Below are 24,800 nucleotides of genomic sequence, written 5' to 3' on the forward strand. Positions count from 1 at the left end.
GCACAGGTACACTTATAGGAATAGCCAATAATGCATTGTATGGGTCAAAATTATCAACTTTCGATGCCAAAAATCATTAGGATATTGAGTAAAATGTTCCATAAAAATATTTTGTAAATCTTCTACTGTAAATCTTTATTTTTTATTAGTAATATGCATGACCGAGAACTTAATTTGAGCAACTTAAAAGGTGACTTTCTCAATATTTTGAGTTTTTTGCACCTTAAGATTTTCAATGGAAAGCTTATTTATTCAGCTTTCAGGAGATACATAAATCTCAATTTCATAAAATTGGCCCTTATGACTGGTTTTATGGTCCAGGGTCACAAATGAGTCTGGAAAGGGTTATTAAACTAAGTATTTTTATTATTTTTTTTACTTTAAATACTTTTCAAACATTTCAGAAATCGCAAAAGTTTATGATGCGAGTAACAGACGATCGCGAAAATAAATCTCGTTTATTTGAGAAGTAACCATAGCAACAGTAATAGCCGCTCAAGCGATTTCTGTCAGGACGGTATGTAAACAAAACATAAGTATTATAACAATTTATCACGTCATTATAGGTTTACACACACGAAATATATCACCAAAACATTTTAGGGTCTTTTTTAAACGTCTTCAAGATAATTAACAGCTAACTGTGCTAGAATGTTGTGTGAGAAGACCCTCAGCTGTTTACGGCACAAACATCACTGACAGAAATTAACGTTAATTTAAAGACAGTCTTACCACGTTTAAAGTCAGCACACTAACCTCAATTCGTTTCCGGAAACAGAAACTCGACGTTTTACACCTAGCAGCACACCTGTTCACCTGTAAAGTCACGCTGACTGAACACCGCAAACGCTGACGCTGACACACGGCGCGCGCCTCCGGAGAGGGGTTTGTATGGAAGCCGAGGCAGCTGTTTGTTGCGCGCGCTCGTGGGTGTGGAGCGCGAGCTGTGATTGGACTCTCCGCGGTGGCGCGTGCCGGGGTCCGACGCGTGATGTCACGGTACCCGTGGCTCGGGGTCACTCCCGGTCGGTTCGTGTGGTGGTACTCGATGTCTTGCAAGATTATGACGGCATAGTAAGGTACTGTAACAGTTCTTCACTTGTGCGCGCGCCCAAAACTGCCTTTACGCATGGCCAAAACTTTTTACTTGCGTAATTACAAGAATTTGAGCATTATAAATAGTTTTTAATTTTACAGTTCTATGAAATTCTCGTAAAGCTTTCATCTTTTTATGAAAGCTGGCCAAAAGATTTCACAAGGAGATTTCTTGGTGTTCCAGTGACGCATTTATTGTTTACCAAAAGTTCCCTTGTATGTTGTAAGATGTTTTTTGTGGATTCTATGTGTGGATTTAGTCTTAAAGTGAAAAAAAAAAAAACGTGATCAAGTGTACTAATTCTGCAATCCTAACTCTTAATTTGAGAATGAGGTGACAATAAAACTAGTGATTTAGATGGTTCCTTTGATCCAAAGGAAATTAAATTACAAAAAATACACCCCAAACCATTTGAAGCTACAGGCTGTAAAATTAGGTATGTACACTTTAAGTCAAAGGTTAACATACTTTGTTTTACCAAAATAAGAGGGATCATACAAAATGCATGTTATTTTTTATTTAGTACTGACTTGAATGAGATATTTAGCATAAAATACGTTTACATAGTCCACAAGAGAAAATATTATATATATTTTTATATATATATATATATATATATATATATATATATATATATATATATATACGATAGTTGTTCATGAGTCCCTTGTTTGTCCTGAACAGTTAAACTGCCTGCTGTTCTTCAGTAAAGTCCTTCAGGTCCTACAGATTTTTTTTTTTTTTGGTTTTTAAGCACTTTTGTGTATTTGAACCCTTCCCAACAGTGACTGAATGATTTTGAGATCCATCTTTTCACACTGAGGACAACTGAGGCACTCATATGCAACTATTACAAAAGGTTCAAACACTCACTGATGCATCAGAAAAAAAACAAAAACCATGCATTAAGAGCAGAGGGTGTAAACTTTTGAACACAATGAAGGTGTGTAAATTTTTTCTTATTTGGCCTAAATATATATATTTTTTTGTTTAGTACTGCCCTTTAGAAGCTACAGAAGATACTTACATGTTTCCCAGTAGACAAAATAAGTGAAATTTATCCTGATGTTCAAATTAATGCATCATGGCTCTTAATGCATCATGTTTCTTTCTGGAGCATCAGTGAGTGTTTGAACCTTCTGTAATGGTTGCATATGAAATGTGAAAAAATTGGTCTCAAAATCAAACAGTCATTGTTGGAAAATCAAAGAATTTGTGAAACCTGAAGGATTTTTCTGAAAAACAGTAGGCAGTTCAACTGATCAGGACAAACAAGGGACTCCTGAACAACTCTCACTAAACAAAAAACACAGCTGTAGATCATTCAGGTAATTTTTATAAATTCAGCTATTACTTCTCTTGTGGACTATAGGTAAACGTCTTTTATTTAAAAATAAAAAATGCATTTTGTATGATCTCTTTAATTTTGCTAAAATAATTAACATTTTGCAGATTCTGCAAGGTGTGAGTTAACTTTTGACTTCAACCTATGTGCGTGTGTGTGTATATATGTGTGTGTGTGTGTGTGTGTGTGTGTGTGTTAGTAAAAACCACACAAGGACAGGAGATGTTTAAAATAAATAAACTATATTCAATAAGGTCTGCTTGAGCTCTAACAGCTACATTATTTTTTTCTTCTCGGGACACAGTACACATCATGCCATGTTCTTCAAAACAAATCTCCTCCGCCTTTTTCTTGACTTTTTATGCTACTTCCATAAATAATAAACAAAAACCGAACAAAGAAAACAAACAAACATAAAAATCATAAATATTACTTTCTAGTGAATTATTACAGTATTATATATATATATTAATGTCACATCATTTCGGACATTGTCAGTCATTGTTAAAGTAATTTAACAGGCAGAAGAGAATGATCACAGATAAAAGTGCACAAAAACAAGGCAGGGAGCAAGACCAGTTTGGGCTCGACACAGACAACATACAAAACTGTCAGAACAACAAGACAGAGATTCATAACATGGAAAGTAACCAATTTTCACATTTCAAATTAGGATGTTACAAACTGTTTGTCAATAGGTTAACTTTTCTGCTTCCAATTATATTCTAAAATCTTTCTAGAATGAACTGAATGAAAAAACACCTGCAGGTAAAATAAAAAAAATCCAAAATGAAAGATGGGATATAAATGTAAACTTTGACACTGATAACAGCTCATGCATACAAACAGGTACTTCATGCATTTTGTACATTAGAGGCACATGTACAACTTCACATTTACAGTAATGAACACAGTCCAACCGCTGGTGGACATCAGAAATGCAACATCATCACTAGAACACATGAAGACGTGTGCTGGAAAAAGCCAAGATGGCCTTTTTACTCAATGAACATGCCCTTCACACGGTCAACAGACGAGACAGTCACAACTACAGTGTATTTCAGTCTGTTATCATGAGTTAAATTCAATGTAAATAAATTAATAGATAAAAATAGCCTTTGGCCCAGTGCACAAGAAACTGTTTTACAGAGACATATTACTCGTAATTCATTAGAAAAAACAAATGATAGATAGATAGATAGATAGATAGATAGATAGATAGATAGATAGATAGATAGATAGATAGATAGATAGATAGATAGATAGATAGATAGATAGATAGATGGATGTGAGGATGCTGCATTAATAAACACTGCAAATGGAGTCTGAATTATCATACAACATACGGTGATTTCTTGCAACCCAAGTAAACCTACTGAGAATATCTAAACATCTTGGAAATAGTTATCAAAAACTATTACATCAATAGCTACTGAGGTTCCTATCAATTTGAGTACACTTGGAATTAGAAAAATCACCTACTGAAAATGTCACAAAGTCGTATTCCAAAAAGTTTTACAAAGCTTTCGACATTAACAGATTCGTAAAAAGAGTAAACATCTGACATTCAGGGCAATGGGTGATTTCTACCGATTCTCCAGACTTGATGCCACACAAAACAATAAGATCAGTGATGATAAAACGAAACATTAACTTTCAGAAAATCTCTACGACTCTTCTTGTCATTTGTCAGACTTATTGCACTTTCTCTTTGTAGCGTTAAGAAGAAAAAGCCTACATGCACTAAAGAAAACCTCGAAGCAAGCGACGGGGTCGGGATAGGCACCAAGTATGACCGAAGGTTTTACTGCAATGCCGGTTGCTCAGGGTAGGTTCGCGTATTGCACACTTTGTCTCAATCAATTTGGTTTCTGTTGTACTCAGAGAAAACATAAACACATGTAACACAACACAGATACAATTATGAAATGTTATTAGTTAAATATTAAATAATCAATAAGTATGTTAAGGCAATAATTGGGAACTAAACAGATTCAGGACTCTGCTAATCTAGGATTGACCCTGTCCTTCAGGGTTTCAGATCATAAATATGAAAACCTCTGTTGAATAAAAGAAACTTTTTTTCCTCCCAATTTTCTACTGATGCTAGTGATTAACAGTCTGTTTAAGCCAGTTTAAGTTGACACTGGTGTTGAGCATGTATAAAACACGATTTCATGCTTTATCATTTGCACAACATCAAAGTCAGAGAGCATATTTCTCTCTGCTGAACTGTAAACAAAGGCGTGAACATTGTTCAATGTAAAAAATATGTCAGGCAAAGCATGTGAAAATGCAGAGCAACTGTGCCCCTATTTTTTTTTTTTAACCACAAGACATTCTTGATCTGCACTTAAATAAATGAGATGTTACTTAAAGTAATAGATCACCCAAAAATAAGCATTTGCTGAAAATATAATCCCTCTCAGACCATCCAAGATGTAGATGAGTTTGTTTCTTCATCAGCTTTAGAAAAATGTAGCATGCAATCACTTGCTCACCAATGGATCCTTTGCAGTGAATGGGTGTCGTCAGAATGAGAGTCCAAACAGCTGATAAAAACATCACAATAATCTACAAGCAATCCACACCACTCCAATCCATCAACTGTGAAGCCAAAAGCTGCAGGTTTGTAATAAACAAATCCATCGTTAAAACATTTTTAACTTTAAACCATTGCTTCTAGCCAAAATATGAGATTATTATCCACAATAATGCTCTCGTGTTGTCCTCTCACATTAAAATCCACCCACATATTTGTTTAGAGTTGTTTTGGCTTGTAAACAGTGCTTGATCTCTGCATATTTCTCTCCTTATTCAGATTTTTTTTATTTACTGAAGAAACAATATTATGGATTATTTTAGGCAGAAACAAAATTTTGATTTTGATTCATAATATGTTAACTGACTGCAGGAGTGTTACTTGTGAATTATTGTGATGTTTTTATCAGCTATTTGGACTCTCATTCTGACGGCACCCATTCACTACAATGGATCCATTGGTGATCAAGTGATGGAATGCTACATTTCTCCAAATCTGATGAAGAAACAAACTCATTTACAACTTGAACGGTCTAAGGGTGAATAAATGTTCAGCCAAATTTTATTTCTGCATGAATTTTTCCTTTAAGTACTGATCTCACACCAAAATATCATAAAAGAGATCTGACATACAGTAGGCAGCCATCATTGTTGTCCCTTTTAGTAACAAACAGTGTAAACTTCAAATTCATGCATGTCTTCAGAGTCAAAGCATGCCGTTATAGATCTGCCAATATGTACTCCATCATGCATTTCGATTGACTAGACCACAGACAAAAGTCCAGCCTTGAAGTATAGCAGGAGAACACAGTACACACACCGCACAGCTTTACACAAACATCTACGGACTGGACAGATGAGCTGACGACATAAAAACGCTTAGAATCCCCTTAACGCACATATACACACGATCCTGAGTGCTCTACGAGTAAACAACATTTTTATTGTGAATCTGTCAGGGACCAATCAGCTTTCAGTGGACTAATCAGCTAACGAGTTTATAAAGAATCAATGCACAGCTCTTAATTGTTCTAGATCAAGACGCCCCAGACAGGTTTACACGATGCCGAGAAAAACTGTACAGTGCCATTTTTACTTTAGTGTTTTGTTACGAGAACTTGTAAAGTCACCAGATGCATCCAATGAACCTGAACACGCTTCAGTTTATGCACCATAATAAAGTTGACACCCAAATCATTTGTTCTTCTAATAAACCCGTTTAAGAGTTACTTTGACCCATTCAGCAACACCAAGCATCAACGGAGATGTCTTTTATTCCTAGCAAACTCTGAACATTGCTATGGGAAACAGTTTTTGCGTACATCCCAGTGGCTTGACGCTCTCCTGTTGTAGATATGAAGATGACGGCAAATGTTCTCCAGTGGAATTTTTACACTGAGACTTTTAAAAGAGAAGCTCCATTGTTTCTAGGCAGCGAAAGGTGGAGAATGAAACAACTGAAGATTCAAATCATTATTTGACCAGTGTTCCATTTTAGAAAGAATGTAACAACTGGAGATTCAAATCATTTGACCAGTGTTCCATTTTAGAAAGAATGTAACAACTGAAGATTCAAATCATTATGAAGTCCAGTGTTCCATTTCAGAAGATCCCAGGCATTGTGATGTCACAAGATGTTTTGTTCGTTAAATTAGAGGGGCTGTTGAAGGGTAGAATAGGCATTCATGTAAAAATAAACTAAGTATCTAGATTCAATGTGACTGAATCTGGTCAGAATGACCTGATCAGAGGATGAAGCACAACAATGAGTCTCTGATACAGTTTTTAAAGGATTTTAACTTTCTGTTTCCATCTTCAATTATTTTCCTGTCCATGAGCTATCGCTGCTCTACTCTACTCTTAAGACAGACTATTTTTGCTACTATTTTGCCGCCTAATACAAATTTCTGGCATTGTAAAAGAGTTCCGTCATTGTAGGGCACAACTGTGTCATTTTTGTGTGACAACTGTAGACTTATGTGCCGATAAATTGTCCAATATTTCCTATTTTCAATGGGCAGAATCAGCCAATAACCTTCCCAAGATATTCTAAGTGTAATATAATATTTTGTATTAGATATTTACATTATTATAATTATTAACCAATAAAAAGCAAAGCTTTTTGTCATTTCAGGGCACAATTGAACGTCTTTGACTGCTTAGTGTGTCACTGATAAATTGTCTTTGCAACAACTTCTTCTGACAGATTTTACACAAAACAAATATATATATTTTTTTATCATTCTCTTTACTTTGAACTTTACTTTAAAACACTTTGAGTTCGCTCAGTCTGACTTCAAGTAAGTGAAACATTGCCAACATCATACAGTACGATTTCAAAGTTACGTGGTCACACTAGACTGCATTATTATTAATATTTTATTATTTATAAAATAAGAAGCCCTAGAACATGACATCATTTCCGCTGCGCATATTCATTGCAAGGACTGAAGTGATTTTACATGCTTGAAGTCTAGTGTGAAGCAATTTTCAGGCCGTCTTGCTTTTACTCTTTTGACCCTGCGCTCATATTGTACGATCTGTCGAGCAACAATCATAAATGACTGCTTTAGTACAGAATAATGCACATCGCAGGCGAAACTGCTGATCTGTTAAGCAGCCGGTTGCTGGTGCATTTTCATTAGCATCTAAACTGCCGTCACTATAGTTCTAAAGACACCTTTTATCTTTACTCAGATTTATTGTGCCCTTGAACCATAAAAAGGCCTGTTATGTGACAACATCTGCAGTGCGAAACAAGTCGTCAGTTCTGCTTAGGAGCTCGAGAAACGGAAAAGATATAAATGTGAGTATTTTACAGCGTCGCTCCCTCTTTATAGTACATTACGCTCGTCTCTGCCCTCATTTGCTACATGCTTTGCTTCCTTTTTCATAAACTCCTTTTCCAACATCTCAGATTCTCTTTCAGGTCTCGTCTAAGTTGAATGATTTGCATTAGTGCATTCGAAAGATTCATATGTGTTTTGTAAGTGTGTGTGCAAACTTTTCTCGTATGTAGTTTATCAAGCCTCAAAACCCCTTCAGATTTCTTTGTTTGTGTCATAAGTGTTTGCTTTCTTTACAGGGCTGTTCAGAAGCCCTTGATATGGCAGTAGGCCTCAAGGCTGGAGAAGAGGATGTAGAGGAACCAGAGACCCAGAAAGAGGAGCGAAGTGAGCAGACGCGAGACACGGGGGCCGCCCAGTTCTCCGCCGATAGACGGTCGGCGGCGAAACAGCAGCACCCCCATGGAGATGAAGGCAAAAATAGTGAAGAGGGTGACGGAGAAGGCCAGCGAGCCGGGATCCACGTGAAAGCGCTTGCCCTGGACGGCCCAGTACACGGCCGCTACGGACCAGGCCACACCGATACCTAGAAACACGTTGACGGCGTTGCTGCCCGTGACGTTTCCAACTGAGGCGTCTGCGTACTGATCCTGAGTAGCGGCGACTTTGCTGGCAAATGTGTCTAAAAGAGAGAGACAGAGAGCATGAGAAAATATAAACGTCTGTGCTAGACATTTATATAGACAAGGCTGATGAACTGGCCAATATTTAATATTTTCAAATCATCAAAATCAGCCAAATAACTTTTCCAAGAATTTCTAGATCTAATCTAATTCAATAAAATACAAAAAATAATAAATACACTACCAGTCAAAAGATTTTTGATGTCTTCTGCTCACCAAGCCTGCATTTTTTTGATCCAAAATACAGCAAAAACAGTAATATTGTGAAATATTTTTACTATTTAAAATAACTGACTTCTATTTGAATATATTTTAAAATGTTATTCATTCCTTTGATTTCAAAGCTGAATTTTTAGCATCATTACTCCAGTCACAAGATCCTTCAGAAACCATTCTGATATTCTGATTTGCTGTTCAAGAAACATTTATTTTTATTATTATTATTATTATTATTATTATAAATATTTAAAGCAGTCAATTACATTTTCGTCAGGATTCTTTAATGAATAGAAAGATCCAAAGATCAGCATTTATCTGAAAAAAAAAAACAACAACAAACATTTGTAATATTTTACACTATACCATTCAAATCTTTTTTTTTTTTTGGAAATAAATTAAAGAAATTATTACTTTTATTTAGCAAGGATGCTTTAAATTGAACAAAATTTATGATAAAGACATTTATGTTGCAAAAGATTTCTAATTCAGATAAATGTTTTTCTGAACTTTCTACTCAAAGAAACCTGAAACCTGAAATTCTACTCACTGTTTTCAATATAATAATAATAATAATACATTTTTTTGAGCAGCAAATCAGAATATCACAATGATTTCCAAAGGATCACGTGACTTTAGTAATGATACTAAAAATTCAAGCTTTGAAATCACAGGGATAAATTACATTTTAAAATATATTAAAATAGAAAATGCTTATTTAAAATAGTAAAAATATTACAAAATGATACTTCTGTTTTTGCTGTATTTTTGGATCAAATAAATACAGGCTTGGTCAGCAGAAGATACTATTTAAAAAAAAATAAAAAATTTTACTGTCCAAAAACGTTTGACTGGTAGTGTATATACAGTATGTATATTACACTTTTATTCATAAAGTATACATTAAGTTGATCAAAAGTAACATCTATAATGTTTATATATTTATTATATTTAAAAAAGATGCTGTCCTTGAAAAAAACAAATACCAGTTTTCACAAAAACATGGATCAGCACAACTTTTTCAACATTGATAATAATCTGAATGTTTATTGAGCATTAAATCATCATATTAGAATAATTTCTGACACTGATGACTAGAGTAATAATTTATTTATAATGTTACAAAGGATTTTTATTTCAGATAAATGCTGTTCTTATGATTGTTTTATTAATCAAAGAAACCTGAAAAAAAAATCTACTCAGCTATTTTCAACATTATAATAATAATAGGCTTAAATATTTTTTGAGCAGCAGATCAGAATATTAGAATAATTTTTCTGAAGGATCATGTGTCTGGAGTAACGATGCTAAAAATTTCAGCTTTGAAATCACAGGAATGAATTACATTTTAAAATATATTCAAATAGAAAATGCTTATTTAAAACAGTAAAAAAAAAAATGCAAAATATTACTTTTGTTTTTGCTGTATTTTTGTATCAAATAAATGCAGGCTTGGTGAGCAGAAGAGACTATTAAAAAAAATAAAAAATCTTACTAATGATGCTAAAAATTCAGCTTTAATCACAGGAATAAATGACATTTTAACATGTATTTGAATAGAAAATAGATATTTTAAATTTTAATAATATTTCATAATATTATTGTTTTTATTGGACTTTTTTTATTAAAGGGATAGTTCACCCAAAAATGAAAATTTGATGTTTATCTGCTTACCCCCAATGCATCCAAGATGTAGGTTACTTTGTTTCCTCATAAAAACACAAACGAAGATTTTTAACGAAAACCGGTGCAGTCTGCCAGCCTTATCATTGATGTGGATGGGCACCAGACCTTTAAAAGTAAACAAAAACATGCACAGACAAATCCAAATTACACCCCGCGGCTCGTGATGATACATTGATGTCCTAAGACACGAAACGATCAGTTTTTGTGAGAAACTGAACAGTATTTTTTTACCTTTGATACACAGCCACATCCATCTGTCATGTGCACGAGTTTGGCATCAGTTACGTCACATGATCACGCGCTTCTGGCGTAGAATACGCAAACGCCGGAAGCGATCTGTCGCATGTATACGACACTCATTGTTTCCACAGTGCACAGAGATTGTGTGTATAGCGGCTATTCAAAATGGTAATTACTTGCGCGTATCCTGATTGTTTAAACCGATTTAAAGCTAAAAGATTACGTTAGTTTGCGCAAACTCATCCGGGACTTTTCACTGATTTCCCCTTACGGCGTTTGCGTATTCTACGCCAGAGCGCGTGCTAATGTGACGTGACTGATGCACATGACAGATTGACGTGGCTGTGTATCAAAGGTAAAAAATGATATAAATACTGTTCAGTTTCTCACAAAAACCGATCGTTTCGTGTCTTAGGACATCAATGTATTATCACGAGCCGCGGGGTGTAATTTGGATTTGTCTGTGCATGTTTTTGTTTACTTTTAAAGGTCTGGTGCCCATCCACATCAATGATAAGGCTGGCAAACTGCACCGGTTTTCGTTAAAAATCTTCGTTTGTGTTTTTCTGAGGAAACAAAGTAACCTACATCTTGGATGCATTGGGGGTAAGCAGATAAACATCAAATTTTCATTTTTGGGTGAACTATCCCTTTAAATGGTGAATAGAAGAGTCTTATTTATAACACACAAATAAATACAAAGTGACACAAAACTACACTTTTATAACCTAAAAACTGTACAAAATTAAAAACTGCTATTTTTATCAAATGAAAAGTGCAAAGTGTGTTTTTCGTAATCTAACACGGTGACATTCAGACGTTTTACAGTGTGGCGGAAGTGTCCAAACCCTTCATTATATATCCTAAAGCACACCTGGGATAGAAGTGCCCAGAGCGACGAACACCACCGCGGTGACAGTGTCACGGAGGCCCACGGTGCAGCCGAAGTGCGACGCCAGGTCTCCGATGACGGCAGTGAGTAACCCAATTACAGTGATGGACACTACAAAGCAGGCCCAGCCGTTCCAGTACTCCGTGGGCGGAACAAACGCAAACAGAACCTTCCAGAACACCGTCAGGAAGTGCATGACATAATCAGAGCAGGACGGGGGATGCTCCTCTTGGCCCTCCTCGTCTTCATCTCCGTCACCTGAGGAGCCACAAAATTAACAAAGTACATACACAATCACAATCATTACCACAACTAACCACCAGATGGCAGGATCACATCACTGACACCAACAACCTTGTTAGAATGTCTACAGTGAAAGAAAAAATTATTCAGACACGGATAAAATTTTTGATCTTTTTTTTTACTAGTGGGTGCAGGCCAGTATAGTTAAGTGAGGATAGCCAAATAAAGTAAACTGTGACATATCACACCCAAAAAAATGTCCATACAGTGGATAAAATTGATAATTTGGGAGCAAAAATTATTCAGACACTTTGACATGACCATGTTTTGCATAAGTGTTTTTTTTTACACCACAGACTGAACAGAATTAATGTAAAGTTTGAGATTTTGGCCTTTTTGGTTTTTCATAAAGTGTTTTTTTTTTTTCAGACTAGTGGAAAGAAAACACGCAAAAAACACTGTTAAAGTCCATCTTTCAAGTTGAAGATCACTGTGAATGAACGTGTAGATAAATAGTGTAGGAACCAGTTTTTCTTGAAAATATAATTCAAAATACGCTATTTAGGCTTCTGGAGTCGTTTTTGAGAGAGAATTTTACTTCCGCATCTAAAAAACTGGCGAAAGCGGTAGTGACGTCACGGCCGGTAGAGCGGTCAATGTAAACCATAGGAAAACAATGGATCGCAATGACTGTTCGGGCGCAGAGAACATTTAAAATGTTTATTTACACTCGTTTGACGAACCACAGACACAAATATGAGCCGGTTATGTGGCCAAGAGAGCAGGGACATGGCAGGATTAAAAAGAACAACGGTCAGAGACAAATTCAGTTGTAATGTGAGGAGAACAGGGCAGGTGTCTGAGAGAGATCAGTGTTAGCTGACGATATCTAATCGGGCAAAATCATAGCATTGGTCACCTAGAAGTATTGATTCTACTTACCTGTAATCGTTGATCAAGCGTGTCATACTCGTTAATATCCAACGTTACGTGATATAGCGGGTTCTTATTACCGCGCACGCGAGAGATAAACACCTTTTTGTTTTATTATATGCTTCTATGGGAAATGCCCCCAAACTTGATGTGCTGTCTCTGACTCTGCACTTTGAGGCTTGCTGTCTGAAATCAAAATAGATAGCTTATATGCATTTCAGGCAGGGGCATGAGTAAGTTTATGGTAGAGATAATTTACTCTGATCAAAATACTTGTACGTACAAATAAACAGTAAAATGTAATCTCAATTACAGGTTGACTATATTTAGGTCACAAATACCTATAAAGTAAAACTTTTTAATGCCATTGGTATAAGACAATTAATATTGACAGCATACAGTCAAGTTGTCTGCCGGTATTCATCAGGAAGCCCTTACCTGCATGTGTTGTGTCAGCTATTAAACAGGTTACAGAGGAAGGATTACTTTATAAAGGTTTTGAATGGCCCCATTTTGGTGACAAACAATAAAAAAATAATCACAATCACAAATTGTCTTAATGTATAAATGTTTTTATGAGGTTAACAACACATATCAAGCAGATCTGCATTTATGGCTCATTCAATTCAGTTTAATTTATACAGCAATAAATCGTAAATATTATTTCATAGTACTGTTAATACCCAACTTAAAACACATTGCAACTGTTAATATATATATATGTAGATGTACCAAACATATACAACTGAAAGAAAAATATTTTCAGTGTGGGTATCACACTAATGTGTTATTTTAGAGGTGGTTAATAACAGCTGGCCTCCACTGCTTCAGATCTTCACACAGCCTCATGTCTTGCAATGTCTCCCAAAACCCTAAAAACACACATGACAAAAAAAATCACAAATTAGCTGTGCAAACAATGTGACTAAGCTGTAGACTTGATGATTATAATATTAACAAACGGAGGATAACTGACCAGTAATGCCTTCTCATATGGTACCATTTTTACATGGTTCTTAAACTTGCATTGCTAATGCCTACAAGCTAGGTACAGTGCTTTACCACGACTTATACACATCTCGTTGTATCTCATTATTTAAATAAATATGTTCACGGATTTGGTCGTTTTGCGAAGTTATGAGAAGAAAAAACAAGACTTACGGTGCACAGTTCAGGTTTTCGTCGAGCTGCATCTCTGACGGCTTCGGACGAACCAGGCTGACCGCGGAGCCGATGAAGGTGCTGTGTGCACTGAAGGAACTGCACTAGTTTTGAGCCTCACTTGGTTCTTGCTTCGGCATCCCATATTGAACTGTATCATATCGCCGGGATGATAATCATCCGGTGTAAAGTGAACGCGTTTTTCGAGGCAGATGCATTACTATAGGCTCGTCTCTTCGCCCGCACAAACGCACCCAGATCCGGAAGACAGCGCCGTTCTTTTTATTGTAAGTAAACCAGTGGACATGATGTCATGACAGGCTGGAGTTTGCACACCCTCCATAAATACAATAATTTACCATGACGATGATAAATTGAAATTAAAAATAACGACTGAAAACGCACTAACTCACGACTGCTCCTACTGAATAGCAACAGAGCTAGGCGAACGACTACCTGTCGTGACGTCATATGACGCGGTGTGGAAAAAAAGCTGTTTTTGAGAGCGGTCAAGGAAATCGTCACTTTGTCTTCTAAATTTGTGCCCTTATGTCTTGTAAAATATTTTCAAATCCTGCATTAACGGTTTGTATTGTATTTTCATACACGAATATATGTTTATCTCGAAATTTTTTTTAACTTGCAACATGGACTTTAAGTGTTTCTTTTATAGCACTTTATCTATTTGTGTCAATAGATTTCAATTACAGTGCATATTTGAAGGCTGTTTTCTCAAAATTTGATTTTTCTTCTACACTGAGCCGTAAATCTCCACTTTAGTAGCACTTACACACACCACACTTTATAGTTTTATTCCCGTTTTTATCCTGAAGGTTTTTACAGAAGGATTTGTTCATATATAATTTGCTTGATGTTATACATTTTATTTTATTTTCCAAAAAATTGTGAAAAATATATTGTTTTCTGTCTGTAAATTGTGGAGCGACAAAAAAAACATTTGACTCTAATATGTAAAAAAAAAAAAAAAAAAAATTTACAAGAATTTTGAAACTGACTTTATCCAGTGTTTAGATTTTTGTACTAGAAATGTATGCAAATTAGTGCATATTTCATTAAATAATGCCTCATTTGCATATTTAAACATACATGCAAAATATTTGCAATTATCAGTGTAATTAATCAACTGGGTGAGTAAATTTTATTTTAATTTAAATTATTTTAGTATATCAAGTTTCAGCAAAAATTTAATTTTCAATTAAATAAATAAAAAATAATGGTTTTCATTTTAATTTGCTTGTAAAAGGTTAGTTTTAGTTAACCACACTAACCCTGGTATGCACTATTTCTATGCTACTTTAGAATCATTTTTAGTCATTATAGAAAATGGCACCCTGTCAATTATACAGTTCCATGAAACAAATAAAATCATTTCAGGTTTGTAAAGGTGCACGTCATTTTTAGCTGAGCTCTTGCTTTTAGACTGAGCCTGAGCTTTTTAAAAGAGCAGCTTGAGAATGTAAGAGCCTCATTATGTGTTTTATTAAGTCTAAGAATTGCTGAGGGAATGAAATTTATACGCTGTGACTCATACAGGGTATTCCTATTTCAAAATAGACCAATTAAACATCCGACACGCTCATGAGGAACACAAAGACAGACCTGCGCTGACGGTCACGGCGTCCACGAATTGCTCTCGCCAGGAATGAGTGCCAATCACCAGCGCCAGGTTAGTCTTCTTGATCAGTTTATCAACAGTGCTCTGTTTAGAAAAACAGAAATGAGATTTAAAATAAGTCAGATTTGGAACACGTTCACTTTATTAATCTCTTCTGAAGAGCTGGCAACGGATGTTACTATCATGACATATCTAATGAAGCTGACAACTGTTCGTTTAGCACCAGCGATCTGATAAATAACACTCTAAAAACAGAAACGAAATGATATGAGTGTAATTTTCCAGTGAGAATTGAATCAACCCATCAACATTTGCTGTCATGAAAAGAGCTGGTGATCATAATGCATCATTTCCCCCTGGGTGATCATTAAATGGAAACTTCAAATGATGTTTTTGTAAATAGTTATAATTGAAAATCATTCATTGCATACAGTATGTAGGAAAAACATCTCACCATCATGTGCAGGAATATATTGGGAATCTACTGGGAATCTCGAACTGTGGCTGGTGACTGGTAGTTGTGTATTTTTCATGCTGTATACCATATAATCTATATATAGAGCTCTAGTGAACACTGTACATGGAGATCTGTTTATCATGCATGATTTCACATGTGTGGCCTCATGTCATGTCTACAGAACAGATGGAAGAAGACTAGGGTTGGGAGACACAGCTGGAAAATTCCATCTTTTTAAATTAAAATAAAATGTAATAAAATTAGATATTTTTTTAAATAAAATAAAAATATGATTTTTTTTAGATGACACCTTACAGTAAATTCATATGACTCCTTGATTTAATATATATATATATATATGGTCTGACTCTTTTTTTTTGTTATAATAAAATAAAATAAATAATAAAATATGGTCCAACTATTTTCTATTTTTTCAGATTTGAAACAATTTGATTAAAAAATAAAATATCATAAATAAATTAATAATAACAAATGGTCTGACCAAAAAAATTAATAGGACTCTTGGATTTGAAAATAGAAATAAAATAAAATAAAAATAAAAATATTGGTTTGACTATCTTCTATTTTTTTTAGATTTAAAATCTTATAGAAAATAGAGTTAAAATAAAAAAGAATTAAAAACATTAATTGTAGACTTTGATTTGATTTAAAAATAAAATAAAATAAAATAATAAAATAAAACAAAACAAAACAAGATAAAATAAAACAAAATACTATTTTCTATTTTTTCAGATCTATAACCTTACAGAAAATTCATTGTGCTCTTTGGGTTTTTATTTTTTTAAACAATATAATATAAAATAAAATACAATAAAATATAAAATAAAATAAAATAAAATATGGTATGACCATTTTCTATTTCTTCAGATTTGAAACCTTACAGAAAATGTAGGATTCTTTGAAAATAAAATTATAAAAGGAAATGACAGAGAAAAGAAAAGAAAAGAAAAGAAAAGAAAAATATGGTCTGAATATTTTCTATTTTGTCAGATTTAAAACCTTACAGAAAACCAGACTCTTTGAAAATAAAATAAAATAAAATATGGTCTATCTATCTTCAATTGTTCAGATTTAAAACATTACAAAAAATTATTTGTAGTCTTTGATTTGATTAAAAAATAAAATAAAATTAAATGACATAAAATGACATAAAAAAAATGGTCTGACTATTTTCTATTTTTGTCAGATTTAAAAGCTTACAAAAAAATTCATTGGACTTTTTGATTTGATAAAAAAACATAAAATAATAAAATAAAATAAAATAAAATATGGTCTGACGATTTTCTATTTGTTCAGATTTGAAACCTTACAGAAAATATAGGATTCTTTGAAAATAAAATTATAAAAGAAAATGAAAGAAGAAAAGAAAAGAAAAGAAAAGAAAAGAAAAGAAAAATATGGTCTGAATATTTTCTATTTTGTCAGATTTAAAACCTTACAGAAAACCAGACTCTTTGAAAAAATAAATAAATAAATAAAATAAAATACGGTCTAACTATCTTCAATTTTTCAGATTTAAAACATTACAAAAAATTAATTGTAGTCTTTGATTTGATTAAAAAATAAAATAAAATAAAACGAAATGACATAAAATGACATAAAAAAATGGTCTGGCTATTTTTTATTTTTGTCAGATTTAAAAGCTTACAAAAAATTCATTGGACTTTTTGATTTGCTAAAAAAAATATATATAAGAATAAAATAAAATATGACGATTTTCTATTTTTTCAGATGTGAAACCTTACAGAAAATGTATAGGATTCTTTCAAAAAAAAATAAAATAAAAAGAAATTATATACACTGATGAATGTTATTTCATTAACTTTAGTTCTATTTTATTTTATTTTTGTATTTATATATATTATTTTATTGTATTGTATTTTTATTGTTTGGATAAATGTAGGGGTGAGAAAATCTACTTTGTAATGATATAAAATTTGATATTCTGTAATGTTCATGGGAGTTTTGTAATAAAATGAATAAAAAACAAAGTTGAAAAAATAAAATAAAATATGCTCACTATTTTCTATTTTGTCAGATTTAAAACCTTACAGAAAATTCATTGGACTCATTGGATAAAAAAAAAAAAAACATAAATAAAACAAAATATAGACTGACTATTTTCTCTGTTTTCAGATGTGAAACAAAAAAATTATTGGACTACACAATAAATAAAAAAAGGACAGACTATTTTTAATGTTTTATTCATGCAATACCTTAAATTCATAAGACTCCTCAATCACGACCTCCAGCCGGCTGTGCTCCCCCAGAACAGGTTTCCCCATCTCCGCTATCTTCCTTGCTTCCTCCTCCTCCGCACTCAACTGTCCCTCTGCATCCTCTGAAAGCCAGAGACGATAAAAGAAAGCAGACAGACAAAAGACAGAAAAGAATGCATGAGACACAACAGACCAGAAATGGAGGGCACAGCCCCTACCCGTCAATCAAAAACACAACAGCTCCACCGATCGATAAGACGCTACGTATGACGGCACAACACACACACAAACAAAACAACACAAGCTCTGAGAGACCATCTGAATGCGTGTGAGCCAGATTGTGAATCTAAGAACTACAATACTGTTTGCAACCCATTATACTTCAGTAACAGAGTGAGCATAAATTGGGATTGATTGGATTTTTTTTAACATTCTGTCTAATCTTTTGAACTCTCTCTCAACGGTCAGCGTTTGATCCTTCATTTCACACCATAATCACATCCCTCATGGGTTGAGGGAAGCTTTTAGCCCCTTCTCTCCTCTCTGCTGAGTGTGTAACATGAGGGTTAGTGTGGACACATGTCAGTTGATCAGAGGTTGATCTGAAACCTTACCTTGGTTCAGCAGCAGGGCTGCGTGATGTAAGGAGGGACAAGAGAGATGGAGTTAGTGCTGGAGATGAGTTTACTCCATTAATAAACACATATACACACACACACACACACACACACACACACACGCACACACACGTATCCCGTGACTGTGGCTCTGCTCCAAACCCTAGTGAGCTGCTGCTCTAAATACTAAAACAGCATCATGACAAAAACGGCATTTCACAAGTGACTGATTTGAAATCGTACACAAGAAAATGTCTAACACTGCTGCTAACAGTCGAATCCATTAGTGTCATATAGTTGACTCCAGTAGAGTTAAGTCCTTTTAAGGCAAATCAGTGCATTTGGTGACCATCTTAGAACACCCCCAGGCTGCTGTTTTACAGCGATACTGGAGCATCTGCTATTTACTGAATGAGGGAGGACTGGAAAACGGTTTGTCAAGATCACATTTCAAGGTCAAATCAGCAATAAAGTCATGCATTAAACAGAAATTCAGCATGCATGCATGAATATTATTTTTTAGGTAGTTGCCAGGCTAACAAATCATATTTTAAAACGTATTTTGTATTATTGTTATTGTTATTTATGATGTTAATTATTATTATTGTTGCTATTTATAATGATAGCATTTTTTTTTATTATTACTCAATATTTGCTTTTTATCATTTAATAATAATAATAATAATAATAATAATAATTTTTATTATTAATTGTAATACCCAATATTAGTTCAATAATAATAATAATAATATTTGTAATACCCAATTTTTTTTACCATTTTAATAATAATATTAATCTATTTTATTGTTTATTATTATTATTATTATTATTTAAATGATAAAAAAATATTGGGTATATAAAACATTTTTATAATTTTATATAATAATAATAATAATAATACTAATAATTATAAACTTTTTTTAAAAATCATCTTTATTATTATTATTGAAATGACAAAACATATTGGCTATTATTATTATTATTATTATTATTTGGACAACACTTGTATTTGTTTTAATCAAATAAAATAATAAAATAATTCATCTAATTTTTGTGTATGCCTTTTATAATTTTATGAAATAATAATGATAATAATAATAAACATATTAAAATATATTTTTATTTAAATTGTATTTTTATTTTTTTAATAAAAATGATAAAAAGCATACACAAAAATTAGGTGAAATATTTTATTTTTATTTGATAAAACTACAAGTGTTATGCAAATAATACTACTAATGATAATAATATATTTTAAATGTTTATTATGATTAATATAATTATTTAATAAAATTATAAAAAAAATCATAATAATAAATAAGTAAATAATTATTATTAATAATAATAATAACAATAATAATAATATTATTAATTTTAATATATTTATTATAATAATAATAATAATAATAATAATAATAATAATAATAATAATAATAATAATACAAATTATAAAAAGCATACACAAAAATTTGGTGAAATATATTTTTTAATTGGAATGCAAATAAAAATACTATTGCACTGTTTCCTATTGATAGTTTTTAATACTGAATAAAAAAATATATATATAAATAAAACTACATATAAAATTGTTAAATATGTTTTAATTTAATTAAATATATTAATTATATTTTGGCCGAAAAACAAGGTATCTTATAAAACATCATCTTTTTGCAGCCTTCCATTTGTAAAAGCCTGGAACATGCCTATGAAGCCTAAATATGCTGTCTAGGAAGGCAGCTCATTAGGGCTAGGAGTGGGGCCAACTGTATCGGAAACCACTTGAACCTGAATGTCAAACGATGCCCAAAAACCACTCTATGAACTAATAGAGCTAATCTCATTGTCGTTATAGTGCGACACACACACGTACTGTACACACACCTGAGATTCCTCTCTTCAGCCAGCGCGGTTCCTCAAGAACGATGTAGAAATTCTCATGTTTCTCGTACTCTTCATCATCAATGATCCTCACCTGAAGGGTCTGACTGCAGACACACACACACACACACATACACACAAAACACACAAACACAAACAAGTAATCAGACATTCAGGTGGTGGCTTTGAAGTCTCACATCGATTACTGGGACAAGTGACAGAAAATTGCGACTAAATAGGAAAATGTCAGAGAGCTGCATAATGACACACACACACACACACACACACACACACACACACACACACACACACACACACACACATACACAATCACATACACAACACACACAGCCTTATAAATACTTAATGCTGTTCCTCTGGGGTCATGAACAGCAGCGCTCCACCCTGACATGAAATCACATTAAAAGAGCTGATGAATGAACACACACACACACACACACACACACACACACACACACAAAAAGGCACAAAAACACGCTCACACAAATCATGGAAAATGTCAGCATTTAAATCACTTCAAAAGGCTGCATGTCAATATTTAATCACATTCATACACTCCCACACACACACACACACACACACACACACACACACACACATTCCCACTCACGATAAAATGTGCAAATATAAACCTCATTGCACATAAAACTAAATCAACAAAGCTTTGCAAAGGCACTAATTTATTGAGTGGTGCTGGATTTACCTCCAGCACTGAAAAACACAGGAAAATCATAATGTTTAGTGCTCATCCATAATGTAGAACAGTGTCACGTTCATCCGGGAAAGACAGAAAAAACTCCAGACAGACGGAAGCATTGCATCCGCTAATGATCTTCCTGACTCACACATAAAATGTAAGAACGCAAGCATCACTGTCAATATCGCTCCTACCCGGGGGATTTGAACAAGCCCCGACGAACATGAGTAATACCTCCAAAGAGAGGGATGAGCTGTTACTTTACTAGGAGATTAGACAGGATGTAGGGTGCTCTGAGTGGTTACCAGGAAGTTGCTAGGCAACTTGGGATGTTTTTTCACCTGTTTTATCGTCCACCAGGTGGAAAAAATCTGGAGGAGAAACCCAAGACATATCTAGAGACCAGAAGAGATATCAAGGTGCAGGACTTTCTTCATCCGAGTCAGTTAGCAACCACTTAGACACCTTAACAACTGCCTAGCAACTCTTTAGTAACCACTCAAAACACCCAAGCAACCCCCATTGTGCCCTAGCTACTATCTAGCTATAGGTAGTTAGAAAAATGACTATATAGACGTTTTTCCTGAACATGGAAGTAAGTCCGACTCTTAACTGAAAGAATGCTTTGCATTTCCGGTCTGCATTGTTTCTAGTCAAATTAGGGTATATTCCGAGCTAATAAACTAATGTTAAACCTATTAAAATGTTTTTAAAAAGCACATGGCTCCACAGCGCCATCACTTGGCAATGTCGCAATGACCGTCATTTGTCAGTGCCTCACTTTAATGAGTGTGTAGATGACACGAAGCAGCGGACGTTAGCTACATTAAAAATAGTTGGACGCTATTTGAATGGGTTCCTATGGAAACCGGAACAGAAAAGCATTCAATCTGACGTTAGAATTCGTAATGGCGGCCTCAGCCATTGTAAAAAGCTAACCGGAACTGCCGTCTCCCCACTCAGAGACGTTCTTCGATATTCAATTGTTGTGTGACATAGGCCTATTGGTAGTTAGAACTATTGTAACTACTCAAGAACTTAGAACAACTTATAGAACAACTTAGTAACTCCCTAGTAACTCTCTATTAGGTAACCACTCAGAACACCCTAGAAACTGCCTAGCAACTCTCTAGTAACCACTCAAAACACCCAAACACCCCCCCCCCATCGTGCCGTAGCTAATACCTAGCTATAGGTAGTTAGAACTATGACTATTTAGTAAATACTCAAGAACTTAGAACAACTTATAGAACAACTTTGTAACTGCCTAGTAACTCTTTAGTAACCACTCAGAACACCCTAGAAACTGCCTAGCAACCCTCTAGTAACCATTCAAAACACTCAAGCAACCCTCCATTGTGCCCTAGCTACTACCTAGCTAGGTAGTTAGAACTATGACTATATAGCAACTCTTTTACTAACCACTCAGAACACTCTAGCAACAATCCAGAACATTATAACAACTTCCAAAAACTCTCTCTCTCTAGTAATCACGCAGAACACCCTAGCAACCACTCAGTCTCCAATTGCTTAGAAACTATTGAGTTAACACTCAGAACACCGTAACAACAACCTAGTGATGCCATGGCAATCACTGAGAACACCCTTGAATTGTGGAAGTATGTTACGCACAGTCAGTCACAGCTGAATCTGATTTCTTTCATTTTTCCACACTCACGTTGTCTGGTCGTTGGTGAATTCCAGCTCTCCGTGTGTGTCCTCATAGTCTACCCCTCCCCCCTGGGCTGATCCAGGCTCTGTGTGGTACGGAATGATCACGGTCCCACGAGCGCCAGAGTTCCGTACCACCGTCACCTCCATGGTACCAACGCTCTCGCTCACTCGCATCAGGTGGTCTGTGAAAGTGAAGATCCCCGCATGGTCGTCATCCAAGATGGTGACCGTGGCCATCAGGGGTTCCACCAGCCGGGCCTTGGGAGCCTGGTCTGCGTCGTCACTCTCAAACATACCCTCCGCATCACCGACACGGAGGTTCAACAAACGCACAAAGAAATGTTCGTCTTCTTCAAAGATGTCATCGTCGATGATGCCCACCTAGAAAGACAGACATACTTTCAGTAAAACAGTTTTACTTAAAAAAAAATCTCAGAACATGAACAGCACTAGTTCTTGGACACCAAGTACACCAAGGACTTAACATTTATCTCACATGGATTTGTAGAGCTCAATGTCTCCATCACTCTGAATCCTGTCTGAGTCTTTTTGGCAGAGAGACTGTCAATCATTGAGTATGTTTACATGGACAACAATATTCCGATTTTAACGCGATTAAGACAATACTCTGATTAAGAAGCAACCATGTAAACTGAGATTTTTGATTAATTTAATCCGACTAAAGTCATAATTGAAGTAAACACAAATCGAATTAAGACAGGTGGAGTATTCCTATTTTAGTCGCATTATGGAAGACATGTACACACCTTAATCACACTATTCCCGTAGTGTAGGACTTTTCGCCACATTTTGCTACAGGATACACACTAATGCTGCGTTCCAGGCAAGTTTTTGAGCTCGTAAATCACGTCTTCAAACCACAACTCAGGACTTTGTAGCGTTCCAGGCAAGTCACGCCAAGCATTTATTATTTTTATATTATTAATAATTTGATTGCAACGTTATATTGTCCTAAACTCTATTTTTTGACAGTGTGCCAGTTGCATAAGAGGCTTTATTGTTGTTTCGTGGGCTATGTCACGTCAGAACTCTGAACTGGGAGTACGTCGATCTAGTAGGAGTTCACGGGTGGGAATTCACGGGTTTGACTGCCTTTACAGTGCACTTTCACGGGTAGAAGTTTTGGAAAAACTGGGGTAAAGGGTTGCCTGGAACGCGGCATAACAGTTGCACGTGCACATGCTTTGGTTTCATTTTTATTTATTTATTTTTTGCTACAACATGGGATTAATCAATGCTCATTCCTGATAAATAGTTTGTCTGTTATCATAATTTATAGTTTTATGGAAACGTATTTAACATTCAACCCGTTCTTTTTCATTAGTATTATTTGTGATTTTAATTTTGTGAACGGGATTTCCGCTATTGGAATGTTTTAGGATGCTTTTCACTTTTACTTTCGAATTCATGATCTTCACTGTAAACAAAATCTGTAGAAATTACAGTATTACTGGCAGCTGGTTGCCAGTAACTTACTGTAGATTTAAATTTATGCTATTTACTGGCAACAGTTTGTTCAAAGTTAATTGAACATTAAACATTAACAAGTCTTTATCTTTACAGAATAAAACTAAAATAACAGCCTCATGCAAAGCATTCTGGGAACCAAAATCTGAAGGAAAAAAACAGAAAAAGGTTGATGAAGGTTTCTGGTTCCCAGAATGCTTTGCAGTAGGTTGTTATTTTATAGTTTTATTCTGTAAAGACAAAGACTTGTTAATGTTTAATGTTCATTTA

At 34.4% G+C, this 24,800-nt stretch overlaps 1 protein-coding gene across 2 annotated transcripts in view; it reads right to left on the reverse strand.

Moving 5' to 3' along the window:
* Positions 1-3,700: 3,700 nt before the first annotated feature.
* Positions 3,701-24,800, reverse strand: part of slc8a2b (solute carrier family 8 member 2b) — a 146,966-nt gene continuing 125,866 nt past the window's right edge. Inside the window, exons 7-13 of one of the 2 annotated variants that reach the window (XM_073817502.1) lie at positions 23,047-23,423; positions 20,654-20,757; positions 18,770-18,787; positions 18,153-18,277; positions 15,443-15,542; positions 11,468-11,743; positions 3,701-8,450 (exon numbers count right to left, since the gene is read on the reverse strand). In XM_073817502.1, coding sequence (XP_073673603.1) covers positions 8,074-8,450; positions 11,468-11,743; positions 15,443-15,542; positions 18,153-18,277; positions 18,770-18,787; positions 20,654-20,757; positions 23,047-23,423 — 1,377 coding nt within the window. In that variant the 3' untranslated portion in view covers positions 3,701-8,073. The remainder of the gene's footprint in view (positions 8,451-11,467; positions 11,744-15,442; positions 15,543-18,152; positions 18,278-18,769; positions 18,788-20,653; positions 20,758-23,046; positions 23,424-24,800) is intronic. The other variant, XM_073817503.1, reaches the window with a different exon arrangement.

The sequence above is a fragment of the Garra rufa genome, chromosome 14 (assembly GCF_049309525.1).
Source record: "Garra rufa chromosome 14, GarRuf1.0, whole genome shotgun sequence".
Taxonomy (NCBI): domain Eukaryota; kingdom Metazoa; phylum Chordata; class Actinopteri; order Cypriniformes; family Cyprinidae; genus Garra; species Garra rufa.